The sequence below is a fragment of the Lycium barbarum genome, chromosome 6 (assembly GCF_019175385.1).
Source record: "Lycium barbarum isolate Lr01 chromosome 6, ASM1917538v2, whole genome shotgun sequence".
Lineage (NCBI taxonomy): Eukaryota > Viridiplantae > Streptophyta > Magnoliopsida > Solanales > Solanaceae > Lycium > Lycium barbarum.
In genome coordinates this window covers 123820022-123839921 of record NC_083342.1, presented here as the reverse complement: position 1 = coordinate 123839921, position 19900 = coordinate 123820022, and the positions used below count along the sequence as shown (strand labels likewise).

The window sequence follows — 19900 nt, the reverse complement described above, 5'->3', positions numbered from 1 at the left end:
AAAGAATTTTCAGAACAGTGCACAAGGAAATGCAGTTTCAACAAATGATTATGGAGAGACTTTTAAAGACACAGAGGTGCAAGGAAAATTGCTTTCCAATGAGCAGCTTGCCCAGGTGATGCTGATGTTACAGCATATAAACAAAAGTGAACAAGGTTCTGTTTCTGAGGCCACAGCAACTGCAAACTGTGCTGGTATGAATTTCAGTCCTAGTCCATTTTCTTTAAATTCTAAAGTCAATCAGAAGATCTTTTCTAGACACACCTGGATCATAGACTCAGGTGCAAGTGACCACATGAGCTATAACAAGAATTTCTTTTTTAATCTTACACCTCTATCAAAACCTATCTCTGTTAAGTTGCCAAACTCTCAACATGTTAAAGTGTCTTACTCAGGTTCCATAAAGTTGTTCTCTAATTTTGTTATACATAATGTCCTTTTTATTCCAAGTTTCCACTTCAACCTTTTATCTGTGTATAAGCTGTGTAAACAGTTTTCTAAATTCCTTTTATTCACCACTGCTCATTGTTTTATGCAGGGCCCTTCAATGAAGAGCCCAATTCTGCTTGGTGAGAGTCAAAATGGACTTTACATTCTCAAAGATAGGATTCCAACAGCTCCTACTTATGCCAGCCTGACTTCTAGTACTAGTTTTCATTCCAAAAAGGATGTTTTATCCAAAGTTTGTAGTATTCCTAGTTCTAGTTTCCATTCAATGAAGGATATTTCATCCACTGTTTCTTGTTATTTTGCTTGTAAAAGCCAGTTATGGCATGTAAGGTTGGGCCATATGCCTCTTTCAAATATGAGAAATATCAATGGAATCCCCTTCAATTTGTGTTCACAACTTTCTGCTCCTTGTTCTGTTTGTCCTTTGGCTAGACAACACAAACTTCCTTTTCCTAACAGTCATATTTCTACTAAACAACCTTTTGATTTAATTCATATTGATACTTGGGGACCCTATAAAACTCCTACCTATGATGGATATAAATACTTCCTTACCATAGTAGATGACTTTACAAGAGGAACTTGGACCTTCTTATTATCCACTAAAAGCAATGCTTTTCCCATTCTTAAGAGTTTTTTTGGCAATGACAGAAAGACAGTTCAATAAAAGGGTCAAGATCATTAGATCTGACAATGCATGGGAGCTAGGATCCAGTTTTGAAAGCTCTAGTTTTCTTTCCTCTCAAGGAATTTTGCATCAAACCTCATGTGTAGCCACTCCACAACAAAATGGTGTTGTGGAGAGGAAACACAAGCATCTCCTAGAAGTTTGTAGAGCCTTGCTTTTTCCATCAGCTTTTCTTTCTCACTGTGTGTGCTCCAAAGCAGCATATGGTCATTACGCCATCTCATCTTCTCACTTTCAAAAACCCCTCATTTACTATCATTTTCATAGTTACACTCCCTTTTAACCTTCTGTAATTCCAACAGCGGCACATGTCATGTTCAAATCAACTAGTAGCCTACTAGTTCTTTCTCTGGCTCATGCCAAATTCTCAGATTGCACTTACAACCTAAACTAGATGTTAAATTCACAACCTATGCATTTGCTTTAACAATAAATGTTAACTTGGCACCAGGATTCGATCATTCTATACCACCAAATTAATACACTCTAGCCTATTAGTACTTTGCTTTGAATGGAACATAAATCAGCTACTGAAATAAGAATGAAACCCAATCATCAATCTTAACGTACAAAATCAGAAACAACTTTACTGAATGAACAAGAACACAACTAAACCCTCCAATCGTTTCATGAACAACACTAAATACAATAAGGGTGTGTTTGGTATGGAAGAAAATATTTTTCAATTTTCTCATATTTGGTCGGTCAAAATGTTTTGGAAAACATTTTTCTCTACGAAAACAAGTTCCTTAAAAATGAGAAAAAATGACTTTGCCCAATGGAAGTAGGGAAAACGAGTTCAATGAGTGACATTCCAAGTACATTATCTCCTCCCCACCCCTTGACCATCCCACCCCGAACCCCACTCCCCACCACCCCCGAACCCCATAGTATTTTGCTAGATTACATATAAATGTTACAACAACAACTTACCCAGTGTAATCCCACAAGTGGGGTCTGGGCAGGGGCGGATCCACACCATTGGGTGTGAGTTCGCGGGAACCCACAACTTTTATCTGACCCTTGTATTTATAATGTGAAACCCTTCAAATATATAAGAAATTTGAGCTGAGAACCCAGTAACAACAGACACTGCTAGCTGGGAACCCACAAACTTCAAATCCTGGATCCACCTCTCGGTCTGGGAGGGTAGACTGTACGCAGACCTTACCCCTACCATGATACGTAGAGAGGTTGTTTCCAACAGACCCTCAGCTCAGAGAAAAGCATTACATATAAATGTTGTCGATATAATTTGTTTTTGTTTATTTAACAAACCCTAGTACATTTTCAATGGAAAACATAATATTTTTTTGTTTACTTAGCAAACACTACTACATTTCCCATGGAAACCATAATATTTTTTTGTTTATTTACCAAACACCAGTACATTTTCCATGGAAAACATACTCTTTTCGTGTTTACTTACCAAACACTAGTACATTTTTCATGATAAACATACTATTTTTATTTTTGGTTTACTTACCAAACTCTGGTACATTTTCCATGGAAAACATAACATTTTTTTTGTTTACTAACCAAACACTAGTACATTTTCCTTCACACCAAACACACCCTAAAAGTCGACCATACATGAAGCCCAGGCAGAGTTACAAGTAAAAGCTGAACACAATCACACATTTCCATTAAGCATGGATGCGGCGGAGCCAGGAATTTCATCAAGGGTGTTCATATTTTAGGACAGGGGATGTGTGAGGGAAAACAAAATAGCGCATGAAGAAAACACATAGCCGGGATTCAAACTTGCGTCCTCAGCAAGAATTTGCACACCCTTAGCCGCTGGGCTATCCTTGTTTTCTATGTCAAGATTGTTCATTATTAATATATATCCACAAAGTTCTATATTTAATATAGGCATCCGATAATTTTTTCCGATGAAGGGTGTTCATATGACCACCCTTCAATGGGTGTGGCTCCGCCCATGCCCATTACAGCATGAGTCAATATGAGAGAAAATGAAAAGAAGAAGAAGAAACGGACCTTGACTGAAGCGGACCCCTTTTTTCCTCTCCGTTTCCAGGTTTCTTCTCCTTAGCTGCCACGTATAATTTCAAATGTCTCTCTCCAAGCAATTAGGAATATAAAAGTGACTGCTTAGTTAAAATCACAATAAAATAAGAGGATTAGAGGAATTTTATATATTATACTATGCAAGAGGAACAGAAAATAAAGAGCCCGTTTGGATTATTGGAAAAAAAAAATAGCTTTTAAGCATAATTGCTAAAAGTTATTTTATAAATAAGTAGTTACGTATTTGGATAAAAATGTTTAAAGGATTTTTAGAAGTAAGGGTAATATTTGAGTTGACAGAAAATATAAGAGATAAAAGGATAAAATTATTAGTCAAACTAAAATGGCTTTTAAGCAAAAAAAAAAAAAAAGTTGATGTTGATCAACTTCTTAATTTTGACTTATTTTAAACATTTTTTAATTTAATTTAAACTATTTTTTTATTTTTACCAAACACTCAAATAAATTAAAAATGACTAATAAGCTGATTTGATCAACTTATAAGTCAATCCAAACGGGCTCAAAAGCGATGTAAACCCACTCGAATCCTGTTGAACAATTAAAAAGTCATTGACGAAAGAGATTAGTTGTTTTAAATAACAATAACAAGGTGAAACGTACATTTTGATTTGGGGGCAGCTCCAGGAGAAAGAGCGAAAGTAGTTTTGGTGAAGTTTAATGGTGTTATATTTTTTTTTTTTTTTTAATTTCTCTTATCAATTATTACTCAAATCAAAGATCGCACAGATTATTATTTCACCAAACTAGATATAGAAACAATCATCTTAGCTAAAGTGTGAGCAGTTTGATTCGCTGATTTTCTAACTAAAAAAACAGACACTAATTGAGAACCTTTCATTAGTGTCTTACAATCATAAATAAAAAATCAAAATAAAATTATTTGAAATGTTTCCTTCGAGAGCTTGATAAACTAGCTGATTATTTGTTTCAATCACCACATGGCTATTAGTAAAGTCGTTCTTCAACCAACTGAGAGCTTCCCCAATGCCCATAATCTCTACAACTAACGGGATAGGTATTTTGTTTAAAAACCCTGCTTGCCCGTCGATTGGATCTCCTGAGTTACACTCCACTCCCCCTAGACCACTGTGAATATCAAAGCTAACATCTGTATTATATTTAATTTCATTCTGATTCATTTTTTGTCATTCAGTAACCTAGTTTTCAATGGACGATACACCATGTGATAATAACGCCTTTGCCATCCGAAATTCTTTATAAAAGTGTTGTGCCTTTAAAAGAATTACATTTGACGTTAGCTGTTTATTATTTCAAAATAAGGTGTTTCGTGCCTTCTATAATTCCAAAATCACAAAAATAGCCTCCTCAACTTTACCTTTGTCAAAGTTCTGACGTAGGCCCTCAATCCATTCTGCAAGGGTGAATTATCCGTGCAGCCAACTGAACTCAATTTGCTGCCAACATTGTTTAGGAGTAGTGCATTCCACCCAGCAACGAATAATAATTTCCTGGGGTTAAAGACACTAGGGGGGTGTTACTTTCTTTTTCACCAATCGATCAAAAGTCGACAATAATCAAAGACTGCCAAAAAGAGTTATTATTTTAGGAATAATGAGAGGCTCCAAATAATTTTTCAAAAAGTGCGATGTTGCAGTTGCGACAACCACTCTTCACAGAATATATTCCCTAACAACTCCTTAAATTTGTTTTATTCATGCGACGCTTTTCGTATATCAAAAGTTACTTTGATTAATTTTTAAAATTAAATTAAATTAATATTTAGAATTTAAATATAAATATTTAAAACATATTACTACATATTATAATCTTTTTCAGTCATATGTTAAAAAATATATTTTAAATACTAATTAAAATTCATATTACAATTTGAATTCGAAAAGAAAACAAGTATATATATATATATTTGAGGAAATTCATTCTTGATAGGAAACGGTAACTACAATGTCGGACCAATGAGTCATTAAATCCAAGTTGGATTAAAGGATAAACTTTTATCATCTTCGAATCCAACTTCAACTCTAACACAAACCCCAATGGTATTATATACACGCTAAACTAACTTTTATCTACTAAGTACATACATCGCTATCATTGTATCCTTTTGTCTCTACTGAACAGAGTTGGTCAAATCAATAATGTCTAACGGAAAACCACCAGTTTGCGTGACCGGAGCCAACGGATTCATCGGTTCATGGGTGGTTCAAACCCTCTTACACCGTGGCTACACCACCATCCACGCCGCTATCTTCCCTGGTTCCGACCCTTCTCATCTCTACTCTCTCACCGGCGCGTCTAACTCAGACGTGCGAATATTAGTCCACCAAGTCAACATCCTTGACTTCGATGCTGTATCTAGAGCTATTGAAGGATGCGGTGGTGGGGGTGTTTTCCACGTGGCGTCTCCGTGTACGCTTGAGGATCCTGTGGACCCACAGAAGGAGTTGGTGGACCCGGCTGTTAAGGGTACGATTAATGTTCTTACGGCGGCGAACAAGTTTAATGTGAGGCGCGTGGTGCTCACTTCGTCCATCTCTGCGATGGTGCCGAATCCTGGGTGGCCGCAAAATAAGGTCTTTGATGAGTCATCGTGGACTGATCTTGAGTATTGCAAGTCTCGACAGGTGTCATTCTCTCATCTGTGCATGTCACGTGACATCTTTATTATTTTTAATGCCACGGATATCCAATTAATCTCTAGTGCTGATAAAACCAGGAATTTTACATGCATGTATGCAGCTTAGAGCTGTTTGGATTGGCTTATAAGAAAGCAAGTTAGTAATCCTAACTTATGTTTTTTGACTTATTTTTATAATTTTAACTTAAAAAGTTTTTTTTTTTTTTTTTAATCGTACCAAAATACTATTAAAGTGTTTAAAAATATATTTTAGCTTAAACACCTAAAATAAGCCAATCCCAACAGGCTAGTGTGCTAGTATTAAGTAAAACGAAAAGAAATAAAATTGTTTTCAATTTGGTATTGTAAATTGGAATTAGTTCTATTATTGATTTTTAATTTTGGCTGGTTTCTACTGATTGAATGTTTTTATGAAAGGAGAAATTGAGCAGAAACGATTAACTCTAAAATAGAGGAGCACTAACTAATAATTGCCCATTTGCTCTTGAGCTTAGCGCTTGTAAGTAGTACAATGATTAGCGCGGGTTTGTTTATTACTACCGAAGAAATAAGATTTCTTGACCTCTTACAATTTGAATAGAAAAAAATGACCTTTTTAGATCTCTTATTTTTTTTTTTCAAATCTGAAAAAATGAAAATTTCTTGCAAAAAGGTCATAAAACTTTTTTTTTTTTTTTTTTTTTTTTTTTAGTTTTGTAAAGGATCAAATAACCAATTCTCCCATTACTCGATATAGCGGCTTTTTAGGCTTATGTAGAGCATATTGCTCGCGAAATCCACAACTCTAGTATAACCCAGTATTGTTGAGGATGATGTACTCAATCTTCTCCTAATTTATGTGGCACTTTCAATTTGATGATCCCCTTAACCTTTAATCATTGTTATTCTCAACAAAGTTATAAGGATTCAAAACTTGACATTCCTAATTTTCCCAAGAAGATCTAACTCTCATGCCACTTCAATGTTTAAAGTTCATGATAATCTTAAGACTTGGTTCTATATAGGAACAAATAGATGAGGCTGAATCTATTCTAGATGTGATAGAATCACTGCAGGACTATTGATAAGTTACTTTTTTTGCTACTCATGCACATATCTTGACAGCAGTTGCTTAGTGCTGATCATCTATAAAATACTGTACCTTCTCAAAGGAATTATTTTGAGTACATGGTAGAGAATTCTTAAACATGATAATCATAACCAAGTTCGATGACAGAAATGGTATCCAGTCTCAAAGACACTTGCTGAGAAGGCTGCATGGGAATTTGCTGAGAAGAATGGATTGGATGTGGTAGCAATTAATCCGGCTACATGTCTTGGCCAACTTCTGCAACCTGGACTGAATGCAAGCTGTGCTGTTTTGCAACAGCTGCTTCAGGGATCAACAGATACGCAGGAGTATCATTGGCTAGGGGCTGTGCACGTCAAAGATGTGGCAAAGGCACAACTTTTGTTATTTGAGAGCCCTCGTGCTTCTGGAAGACACCTGTGTACCAATGGCATTTACCAGTTTGCTGATTTTGCTGACAGAGTCTCAAAACTTTCCCCTGAATTCCCTGTCCACAGGTTCGTTGTCTTAATTACGTATCTCTTAATTCGTCTTTTGCATCACTCTAGTAAGTATTTTCTTTGGAGTTCTCTCTTGTATTCATATGATAGGCCATCCTCAAGTTTAATCTTCTGTTGCTGCTTCTCCTTTCCGTTGGAAAAATAACACATACTATGTTGATTCTGTTCAGTCCTTTGAAAAGATTCAGGTTAAATCAGATTGAAAGGGATGAATTCACATCTGTTAAACCAGTCCTGTCTTCTTCTCAGCTAATTATGTTCTAAGCTCTATCAACACTTGATTTGACATAGCCAACTAGTTACTGTTTTTTCATCATGTTACTCAAAAGCATAGATTCAACTATGCAGCTTCCTTTAAATGGATGATGATAAAACTGAATATTTTATGCTGTTAAACTGTATGAAATGAGCAGATTGAGTCCATAAGAACTGATCTCCGCCTGGAGAACTGGGGAACAAAACTTTGTTAACTAGATTTTCTTCAGGCATAACTTATAGACAGTCACTTTTATGACTACCTTAATGGTTTAATACTCCCCCACCTCATTGAAAACCTCTTACTTTTGTTTTGGCCTGTCCCAAATAGATTTTGGCCTCTTCCTTTAAAAGGGTAACTATTTCTGCACACCAACTCCTCAACTGAAAAATTAATAGATTATATTTCAAAAATGATATGGCGTTTCAACTAATTACTTCTTCTTTGTCATTTAAAGCTACTTCCTACATCCTCTTAATCCACCACCTTTGAACTCTACGAAGATTAGTGAACTGTTTGAATGGGATTTTATACTGAATATGGTAAAAAATTGTTTATGACATCTTCTTGAGTTGTGAACGAATACGTTTAATTGTTCACAATAATAGGTCGAGGTGAAAAAGATGTCAAGGGTACATTTGAATAGTGTAAAAGAAGTAATAGTTTGTCTTCATATAAATTGTTGGGGCACACTGGAGTCTGGAAGCCAGGTCACTGAAAATCGGAGGGAGACTAATATACTATACTCGGTGAAAAATTTTTGTGCAAGGTAAGTGATATAATGAAGTGACTACTAAATACTGGCAATAGTATTTCATATAATGTAAAATCAACTACTACATGGTTTAGAGTAGTGGGGTGGCAGGAGGTGCCACTCTACACTTCGGTATGAAAACCAAAATGTGCAGTAGATACCTAATTTATAGGAGTATAGATACATATTGCTCTCATCTGACCCCCACCTCCAGTATTAGCTTCAAAGGAATTATAATTGCTCACACACGCAAAAATCACATTTGTCAAGAATCAAGACCACTTTTATGTTATCCAGGCCTTAACAACCCCACTACAAAACTGTTAGGCTACCCAAAGAAACCCCACTATGAACTGCTAGCTACATCTATAGCATTCCTGGTCCCACTGGTCACCTTCCATGTTACCCATTGAGCTTATCCTTCCTTTTGGAGATTCTATTCTCGTTATCCTGAATATTTTTACGATTGAGACATATAGTTGAAGTTCCGCCTCAGCATCTTTTAGTAAAGTAAAACTCGTACGTTGACATATTATTTAAGTAATTTGTAATTCAAGGTCGGCATTTCATAATTTGTTCCAGGGTTTCTGCATAATCAGCTTTAACTTTATTTCATAAGTGGTTTATAAACACGTCATGATAGTAATATGTACTGAGGTTGGTACTATACGAAATTTATTTCTTTACAATTCAGTTTGTCTGGTTGTGCTAGAGTACCTGGATTTTCAAATGTTATGGAAATGATGTACTCCCTCCATTCACTTTTACTTGTCCACTATTTCTAAAATAGATTTTCATTTTTACTTGTCATTTTTCACATATCAAGATTAGACAATTTTCTTTTTTCATGTTTTACCCTTAAATTTATTTACCAAGACTTCTAGAAATTATAACGGTCAATTTTACTTAACCAATGCATAGCATTGGGATTGGGATTGGGATTGACACAAACCTCTTCGTTTACTCTTTGGCTCCAAAGAATTTGAAGCATTAAAGAGATGGATGAGTTGTAAAGTGCTAGTATCTATAAAAACTTAATGTTGAACCTTAGAACTTCATGTTGCTCTAATAATTACGTATGGGAATTTGGGTTTCAATTATTGAGATTGAGTATTAGTTAATGGGATTATTGTGGTAAAATATCTATCTTCATCATTGTTTCTTAAACAGCGTGAAAAGTCAAAAGTGGACAAGTAAAAGTGAACGGAGGGAGTATCAACCATCAATTTGCTCCTAACTACCATGTGCCTCAATTGAAATGTCTCCTTACTGCATTTATTTAGCCATGACTTATAACCAGGTTGACTGTGGACTTGAGCATTCAATGTGCAAAACCAGTGCTCTTTGTTACTAACAATTTCCTATAGGGAAAAGGGTCAAATTTACCCCTCTACTATGTGAAAAGGATCAAATTTACCTTTCGTTGGATCCAAATATACCCTTAACGTTAACTAAATGGTTCAAATATACCCCTCCACCGTTAAAATTGTCCAAGGTGGATGCTCAATCTCACATGGCACTGCCAGTTTGATGACGTGGACACACATGGCATGCCACCTCACCACTCTCCACCCATTTACCCAATCCTCCTCTTCTTCTTCCACCACTATTGCCACGATCAACACCACCATGACATCCTCCATTTTTAAAGGTCCATTTCTCCCTTGGTTCCTTTGTGTTTAATATAAGTTCAGTTAGTATCGTGAAATCACATATTCTGTGATTTGTCGACGCTCTATTTCTTTAGTTCGGTTATTGTCAAATGGTTCTTGAATGTCTGGCATTTGTTTATATGAGATGATAATTCTTAGTTTCTGTTTGATTTGAGTTATATTAGATAAAATAAGATGGCTGTATGTGAAAATGCATATTGATTGAATGTCAGAATAGTTTTCAAATACTAGTTAAATTACTTGAGCAAATGGAATTGCTGAGTGACTTGAGTCTTCCAATTAAATGGTCATACCGCGATTTGATTAAAATGAAAAGTATAGTTCGGCATGGTGATTGAGTGAAGGTATAATTGCTGAAAATGATGGTCAATTTGATGGTGGCACTGGTGGTGGAAGAAGAAGAGGAGGAGTGGGTAAATGGGTGGAGAGTGGTGAGGTGGCATGCCATGTGTTACCAAGTCATCAAAAAGGCAGTGCCACGTGAGATTAAGCATCCACCTTGGACAATTTTAACGGTAGAGGGATATATTTAAACCATTTTGTTAACATTAAGGGTATATTTAGACCCAAAGTATAACGGAGGGTAAATTTGATCATTTTCTCATAGTAGAGGGGTAAATTTGACCCTTTTCCCTTTCCTATATTCTATGCTTTTATTTACTCCGCGGAATATTATTATTTGTCAAATTGATAGTACCATAAATCTAGTAGATAGATTGAGGAAGACACATAGAGTTGTATCATAAAATAAGCTTTTTAATTGCCCGTTTGAGAATTTCTCTCTTGTCATAGTGTCAATTGCATAATTTACCATTTTTATAAGAAAAAAAGATTCCTTTTAGTATATGATTGGCCTGGTCTTGTCTCAAATAATAGTGAATAAATTTGAATACAGGTTCACAGGGGAGACCCAGCCAGGCTTGGTGGCTTGCAAAGATGCTGCTAAGAAATTGATTGATTTGGGACTAGTTTTTACCCCAGTTGAAGATGCTGTTCGGGACACAGTAGATAGCCTTAAAGCCAAAGGCTTCCTCAAGCAACAGCAGAATTAATTATCTTGATCCCACTTGCTTTTAGAAATTCACATGATTCTCTTTTTGCTTAGATGGATTCATAATAACCATTAAATGAATGATTTATATCTGTCTTTTGGCTAATTTAGTTGAGTAGTTTATTTCATTTATGGGAAACCCTGTGATGATAATCATTATACCTGCTATCGTGGTGCTTTACTTTTCCAATGAGATTAAATGGATCATGATTCTTTTTTGTTTTTAATTCACAGTGATGATTAAAACTATAGAGTACCCCGTTTGGATTTTAATAACGGACACTTGTTAAACAAAATTATGATTTTTTTAAATCTATCTTGTATCTTGTATCAGGGATCCGGAGCTGGTTATTACTATGAGTAGAGGTGTTCATGGTCTGGTTTGACTCGGTTTTTGGCTAAAATCAAACCAAATCAATCAAGGCGGTTTTTTTTAATATTCAGACCAAACCAAACCATTATAGTATAAATTCTATCGGTTTCGATTTTGTCGGTTTTATCGGTTTGATTTGGTTTTTCCGGGTTGTAATAATATATTTTATAATGCAAAAAAATTGACAAACTTATTTACAAACTTGCACTTTTGAGTAGTTGTAGTTTCCATCTGAAAAAAAGTATCCAAAAATCTAAATAAATAGAGAAATTCAAAATCATTAGATAAAAACTAAATCAACAGAAAAAATCTAAATCAGTGGAGAAAATCTAAAATAACAGAGAAATAAAATAAAAAACACATACAAGATGAAAGACTAGAGAAGCAATTCATTCAAGTAAAACTTCAAAGACACAAAAATAATTACACAATCAATAGTGATAATGTGAACAAACTTCTTATTGGAAATAAGTGTGATCTCACAGCACAGAAGGTAGTTTCCACAGAGACAGCTCAGGCTTTTGCTGATGAAATTGGCATACCTTTCATGGAAACAAGTGCAAAAAGTGCCACTAATGTAGAACAGGCTTTCATGGCTATGGCTGCTTCAATCAAGAACAGAATGGCAAGCCAACCGGCAAGGGCGGTTGTTGTTCATCTTGAAAGGACGAAGCTCTGTTGCCTTGATGATGATTCTGATGCGGAGCTGTGGTGAAGCTGGCACGCAACAACACAAAGTATCACTTAACAAGCCTAGCCACAACAGACAAGAATGAACATCATGAAAAAGAGAAAAAAGGAACAAAAGATAGTGCATGGTGCACTCACAAAACATAACTTCTTTTTATAATATTTAGCATGTGTTTGTATTAAAAAAAAAAAAGATTACCAAAAAGTAGAATAAGAAAATTCAGCAGAGAAACCTCTTAACAGACAAATGTAATCATGGAGAGTTTATTTATGTTAACTATTCAGTAAGAGATTTTTATTTTACTTTAACTGTAAATGGGCTTGGGGAACATGGGCTAGACTTTTCTTTTGGAATGGTCCTAAATTATGAAGAAGTTAAAAAATAGATAAAGTTTAATTAACATATATAAATATATATAATATTTTAAATATGTACATATTTATCGGTTCGGTTCGGTTTAGTTCGGTTTTTTTTATGAGTAACACCAAACCAAACCAAATGTTATCGGTTTTTAAAAATCTAAAACCAAACCAAACCAAACCGAGCCGGTTTTCGGTTCATTAAATCGGTTTGACTTGATTTATCGGTTCGGATCGGTTTTTCGGTCTCGTTTGAACACCCCTAACTATGAGATATTCAACTTTATGATCCAGACTTTTCCTTTTTCACATAGAACAAAATTGTAGGCATCATTGTAAATTTTGTTTTTCTATCAATCGATCTAATCGAAAATTAGTGGGAGTGGGTTATATGAATTCTCTACAGTCATCCCATTATCCAGGTCCATAATTTACTTTTGCTTTTGAAAAGATTGATTCTTAATGCTTTTCTTGAATTCACCACTCCATGCTCTGTTATTGTACTGTGAGAATCACAATTCAGTAGAATAGCTCCAAAACTGATTTTGTTTTCGATCACCGAAAGATAAATTATAAAATACCATCAAAGTAATAAGTGAAATGCTCTGCTATTGTACTGTGAGAATCACAATTCAGTAGAATAGCTCCAAAACTGATTTTTTTTTCGATCACCGAAAGATAAATTATAAAATACCATCAAAGTAATAAGTGAAACTGTTTTACTTAACAAGTACAGAGAACTGATTTGGCTGGTTAGCAGGTACTGTTACAGAATTATTCTAGTGCTTTGAATGAATTCAAATTTATAATTAAAGAATAAGAGAAAAAAATTGAGAAGCAAATAACACTAGGAATATTTTTTTGAGAAAGAAAGTAATTTAAGTTTTGTCTATCAGGGTATTTTGTTGTGTAACATTTTTGTGAGTTAGCTAAGTGGCACGTGATTGAGGGGACCAAAGTTAAAAGTTGGAACCTTTGGGGTATGTTGTTGTCACCCATAACCAAGCAAGTTTAGGTAGAAAAATAAATGAATTGTGAGCAATATTAGTCTGGCTTTGGTTGTTAGTCCTTTTCTTCATCTCCATTCTTTTTTTATTTTTTGGTAGATAAAAAAGAAAAAGATTCTTTTATTCGAAAAAAGAGGTACAAAGGGCTAAAGGAGTGGGGAAGACGATGCACATGGTATGTTTGGTAAGCTTCTTTTATGTTAGAAGAGAAAAAATAAAAAAAATAAAGAGAGAAGAGAAATTGAAAGAAGAGTGAAGATAATGACTTGAAATTTTAATCATGGAGGTTACTCTGGCATTCCATGTGCAACAATCGACTCCTCCCACTTATTATTTTACACATACTATATAATAGTATAACTTCCTCTTCTTTTCTTTCAAAACAATCTAAGATTGTACTTTGATCTAACAACCCCCACCCCTTCTCAACCATATATATATATATTCTTAAATTCATCTATCTTTTCCCTGAGTTTGAGGACAAAACTGAAAAAACACCATTCTAAAACTCTCTTCCTTTTGCAGCTGAAAAGTTAAGTACTACTTGTATTCAAGATGAGTAATCTTACTTCTAGTCTTACACCTTGTAGTAGATCATGGTAAGTTATTTTATTTTCTTCCCTTATTATCAGCCTCAATTTTTCCTTTTAAGTGAGCTTTGTTATTCTTTCTTGCTTGCTTATTTTGAATGACCACGACTATGTCACGTCTATAAGCTTCACGTTTGTGAATTTTGAATAAATTTCAACCATATTTAAGTTATACACATTGATAATTTAAAAAAGTTTATGTAATATAGCTAGGTTGTTCTTCTATTTTCCATTCAGACTTGTTATGGAAGATTATTCTTATATCTCAACTTACTACACTATCCGTTCCCAGAACTTAAACTCGTGCGTCCCAAAATGAAATCTTGGAGTAGGAAAGGAATAGAAAAATCTTTGCTTTATTTGGAACTATACTCTAGATCCTTCTCTTCTTAATATATTTTCTTGGATTCTTGAATACTTGTAGGTCAATTAGTGAGGACTCATTGAGAAGGTATGTGTTCTATGCAAGTGAAAATTGCATCCAAGAGTTGTTATCAGCTTCAGATTCAAAAAATGGGAATGATGGCTGGAAAATACTTGGCATAGATAACGGTGTCGAGGTATCAAAACGCCGTTCAGCTTCACTTCACACTTTCCGTAGCCGTTGGTTGCTCAAATCTGTCTCCCCAGAACAATTCATTACTGTGGCTAATGCCATTGATGCTGCAAGGGTGAGTTCAAACTAGACTCAAGATAATTAATTTTTGGAGCTCAATTAATAAAACTTTCCTATGTTGAAAAATAATAAATTTACGCATTCTCTAAAATGACAAATATAAAAAAGTTCAGTTTTATCTTTAATGAAGAAGTGAGATATGTATTTCGAAATTGTTTTTGATGAATGGACGAAATTAAATGACAGCAATGGGACCGTGACTTAGTAGAAGCAAGCTACATAAAGGACTTGGAAGATAACCTAAGTATTATACGCCTTAGATTTGGAGACAACTCAAAGCCTCTCTTCAGAAACAGAGAATTTATTGTCTATGAACGTCGTGAAACTATGGACGATGGCACCTTGGTACGTATAATATCATTCTATTTAATTGATTAACGAATTAAATTTACTTTTGAAAAAGTAATTATATAGTTTTTAATATTTAAAAAATAATAATGTTGCAGGTAGTAGCAGTAGCTTCTCTTCCAAAAGAGATAGCAGCAGGGTTGCACCCAAAGCAAAACAATGCAATACGAGGCCTATTGTTGCAATCTGGATGGGTTGTTGAGAAACTTGACCATGACTCTTGCATGGTCACTTACGTTGTCCAGGTAATTTTTCCAAAATTTTCAAATTAAAAAAATATATTTTATAACGGAAATGTTAAGGCCAACTTGCATGCACCTCTACTATTTCACCAAATACTTATTACCTTCTACCGGCACATGTATTGAGTGCCCACCAAGATTTAGGCCTATGAGGAAAAATCGGCTAACAATTTTTGGTCTCTAAAGCTTGGTTTCCTATAGTAACTTTTTTGACAAGTAATGTGAATATAATCTTAACTTTTATAAAATGTAGATTTCAAATTTAGAACTTGAAACTAAATCTTTTTTTTTCTTTTTGGATGAAATTTCAGCTGGATCCAGCAGGATGGTTACCAAAATGCTTCGTGAACCATTTCAACACAAAGTTGGTTATGATCATTGACAATCTTAAAAAGCAAGCTGTGCTCTCTAGCCCTACCAATAGTGATGATAGTACTTGATTACCACTTTGTACAAACCAAAAAAGAAAAAAAAAAAGAGGAACAAAAGTGAGTAATATTTAATAGTTGAATATATACAAATATGAACCTGTTTGATCATAGTGAAATCCCTCATCACCCCCACCCCATGACACCACTATCAAATGATAAAGGAAAAGGAAATGGAACTTATTAACCTTTAGCTATGGGAGGGGAGGACCACGCGTTTTTTTTACTAAGAAAAGTTTTGGAATTTTGAATCATTACCTTTGTAAATAACCATTGATAGCTATATAGCACGAACTAAAGGAGTTTCCAATATCATATGTAGATATTTTCAAAAGTTGGAGAGACGATATGATGACAGGAGCATCTTTATTTTGTGGATCCATTCATTAATTAATTTCATGAGTGGTTGCTATGATTATAAAGTTTTATTTCGAACTAGCATGATTAGTTGGGAATTGATATTTGGTTCAATCAGGTTCTCTTGCTCAATAATGGACAAGGAAAAAATTCTCAAATTATGATGACTATTGATAGCTAGTCATAATAGATATGATTAGTAAATTAAAAATTAAATAGATTGTCAAGTCCCGCACCATGGTCTTGCCGTAACACGGCATTCGGTGCCTTACTGCATGTGACCGAGCGAACCACATGGCTTGCTGAATCAACATGAGGCATGAATTAATGCAGAATACACTTTTTAAAACGTGGTTAGTCTGAATAACATGAGTCATCATAAATATTAATGAAAATATTTTTTAAATTATGATGCGGAAACAGTGAAAATATGTAAGTACTGAGCCAATACTAGTATACGACTCTGAACATCTGACATGACATAACTGAACTAGTTTATGAAACCTCTGACATGAGTCTGACTGCTAAACTGTTTACTGAGACAAGGCCCCCGACATACCTTAACTGTATAACTAACATGAAAGAAAGATAAAGATAACACCCCGAATGGAATGGGGCTCACCAATAGCTGATACGAACAATAATCCTAATGAGCAGATCAGTCGTCCTGTAAGTCAATTCTTGCATTGTGAAATCAGGCTCCCAGGCAATAAAAGGGGCGTCAGTACTCAGTACACTGGAATTATACTAGTATGTAAAGCAACTAAATGAAATAAACATGGCACATGCAATAATAGGAGTAGAACTGAAATTGTATCTGTATGTTGAACATGAACATGAATATCATCTGACGTGAATATGTATAACATGAATAAAACATTTTAAGTCTGTAAAGATATCTATGGGAGTGCATTAGTATAACCGACATGTAACCACCACGTAAACACGTGGCGTCTGAACTCTGCCCGATCAGCTAAGCAATCTCATACCTTGTCGGGGTACGAGACATGAACATGACATGAATGGATCCAATATCCCGTAATGGGGAAACATGAAGGAATCGTCATAACTGGGCGGAGCGATCTTTATCCTATGCTGGCATACGTAGTTTTAAGTATTAAACCTTCTCGGTATTCAGTAATCTATGCAACTCCCAAAACATGAACATTGATATAGTTGGCTTCGAAGCCCATGAATTACATAAACATGACTTGTAACATGGTATATAAGTATAGTTTAACGTGAACAAGGATAATAACATATATATAACTTGTCTAAAACATGGAAACATGTACAATTTTCATGGGATTGATCATAATAGTTAATAACTTGCATTTAAGAACCCATGGAATGCAACGTATGGGTTTTCATGGATTACGAACAGATTCTCAATAACTAAAAGGGAATATTAAGAACACAATAACGAACTATTAATACAAACATGGTATATCATGGTACATGTATTTAGGGTTATCATGAGCATGTTTAGAACCCTAGTTTTGGTGAACTTTCATATAATCATGGAAGAACATGGTGTGGGGAAGAATAATGATGTTCCCACACGTAGATAGAAACCCTACATACCTTAATCGCTCCAAAACTTGTAACAACTGTCTGAACTTGGAGAAGAAATCCAAAAGCTTGAACCTTGAACTTTGAGATGGGTTTTCTTGAAAACCTTAGGTTAGAAACAATGAATTTCTATTTAGGTTCTATTTATGATTCATGTGCATACGTTAGAATTCACTTGAAAGGCTTGGAATAGACTTACTTAGCGTATGAGAGTGATGGGAGGAGAAACACTTCGTTCTAGGGCTTGAGAATATGAAAAATAAGAAAAGGAACTGAAGTTCCATATTTATACTATAGCTGAGTCGGGAAATGTATGGGCACCATGTATGGCCCGTACAATGGGCCTTACCTGGATTGTCAATATTTAGTAATCATGATTTTTCAACTACAGGGTACGGTCTGAATGTATATCCCGTACAATAATGTACGGTGACAAGCACGACCCAAACTTCTTGACCGTACCTGGAATGTCAAATTCTAGAAACTCCGAATTTCTCCTGGTGATGTACGTCTAAAAAGTACGGCCCGTACAAATGACGTAAAACATCAAATTAATGATTTGAGGCTAATTTTCAATCCCAACACTTCCCATCTTGGTTTCTAAGTCCTAATCGTGAACATAGTTCAGTTTAAAGGTACGAGATGTTACATAGATAACCTGTCAAATTACGTTAATAGTGTACGAGATTTTAACATTGTCATTATATATAAGTTAAATCCTTTTTATCATATTGTTAGGGACAATTAACAAACCTAGTTAATTGTTTATTCAACTCGTCCTTGCCCGATCTGTTGGTTCTAACCACAATTATCCTCTTTTTAGATTAATGATTTTCAATGGTAAATGATTTTTTCTTCTGCAGCGAAAAGGAAGAAAAATAATAAAACTTGTAATAAGTTATTTTTCTTCCCAACAAAATAAACACATTTCTCATAAATAAATAAAGAAAAAGAAGTGTAAATATGCCTTGAATAGAGGAAAGAGGGCTTTCTAATTCAAGGCTCATTTTGACTATTGGGTCAGATCTTTTGATATGAGTCCGCTGATATTGGATTATTTAGGGCGGATTCAGTCATACATGAGATGAAAATCAGCTTATTTTGTCAAGTCAATTTTTTTTTTAATGACTGGAAGTGACAAATCCAACTCAAGTGATACATAACTAAATTAAGTGATTTTACTAAATAAATTCACATAATCGAGTAATGTTTTGAGAAATTTACTTCTTACCCTAATACCTAAAGTAGAAAAGTACCAGAAAGAAAATGAATATTGTAGAATATTCGGGAAAGGAAAGTGAGCGTTATTTTCAAGCCAACTTCCAATTTGCTACTTTGCAATAAGTTTTATTAGATAACGTATATATGTCCCCATCATCAATCTGTATTATAGTAATTAAGGTTTTTATGAGATGGGGTCAGTGATTCACCCGTATTCTCTTCTCAAGTTGAGTGACCAATTAAATTGGCATTGACCTATTCTAATTAGAATTTTCAAATGAAAAGGTCCTAAACAATGACGTGTGATAATGACGAAGATGTCACAATTCTAAATTTAGTGTCACTAATTACAATTGTAGACTTTTTTTTTTTTTTGTTGCTAATACTACATGAATCAGAGATATCGTTTTGATGAAAAAATAAAATAAAAATACTATCAAAATAGACTATATTGATGGAGTAAAATTCTTGGCCTTTCCATTTTATATGTCAAAAGGACCAACTATAGGAAACAATAATTCATTAATTAGTTCTGACGACTTTGTAAAACACTGACCTTTTCCTGCTAGTCAACACCAGCAAACTATTGGTCAGCTGTCGATAAAGATCACATGATAACTGATAATATTGGCCAACAAATTAGGTTTTTTGCCTCCAGGACAGTGGAGTTCATGTGTTAGGTATTAATTTTGTTTTTTTTGGCAAAAACGACAGATTCACAACACTTTGGGACTTGAAAATTTTAAAAATTGGTTAACTGTTGCACCTTTACCTAATTGGACCAAATCGACTGGCTGTGATCAACTGATGTTGCCATAAGGGCCTTGCCAAATTCATCTGAATTCTAATTTCTTCCCTCAAATGAATGTTTGGAGCATAACAGAGGTGGATGTGCAAATATTTGATCTCTTCAATTTTTGAGATTT

General features: G+C 34.6%; 2 protein-coding genes across 3 annotated transcripts; both read left to right on the top strand.

The window, feature by feature from the left end:
* The first annotated feature begins 5103 nt into the window (after positions 1-5103).
* On the top strand, positions 5104-11443 carry LOC132598568 (cinnamoyl-CoA reductase 2). Of its 2 annotated transcripts, XM_060311521.1 has the most exons (4): positions 5104-5793; positions 7024-7373; positions 10955-11134; positions 11211-11443. In XM_060311521.1, the coding sequence occupies exons 1-3, from the start codon at positions 5308-5310 to the stop codon at positions 11109-11111; spliced, it is 993 nt and encodes a 330-aa protein (XP_060167504.1). In that variant the 5' UTR covers positions 5104-5307; the 3' UTR covers positions 11112-11134; positions 11211-11443. The 2 variants fall into 2 exon arrangements, with proteins under 2 accessions (XP_060167504.1, XP_060167503.1); XM_060311520.1 differs by having other exon boundaries at positions 10955-11443.
* A 2257-nt stretch (positions 11444-13700) lies between these two features.
* LOC132598567 (uncharacterized) lies at positions 13701-15935 on the top strand. Its single transcript, XM_060311519.1, has 5 exons — positions 13701-14139; positions 14555-14801; positions 14993-15151; positions 15253-15399; positions 15708-15935. Exons 1-5 carry the CDS (start codon positions 14096-14098, stop codon positions 15834-15836), a joined length of 726 nt encoding a protein of 241 aa, XP_060167502.1. The 5' UTR covers positions 13701-14095; the 3' UTR covers positions 15837-15935.
* The last annotated feature ends 3965 nt before the right edge of the window (positions 15936-19900 follow it).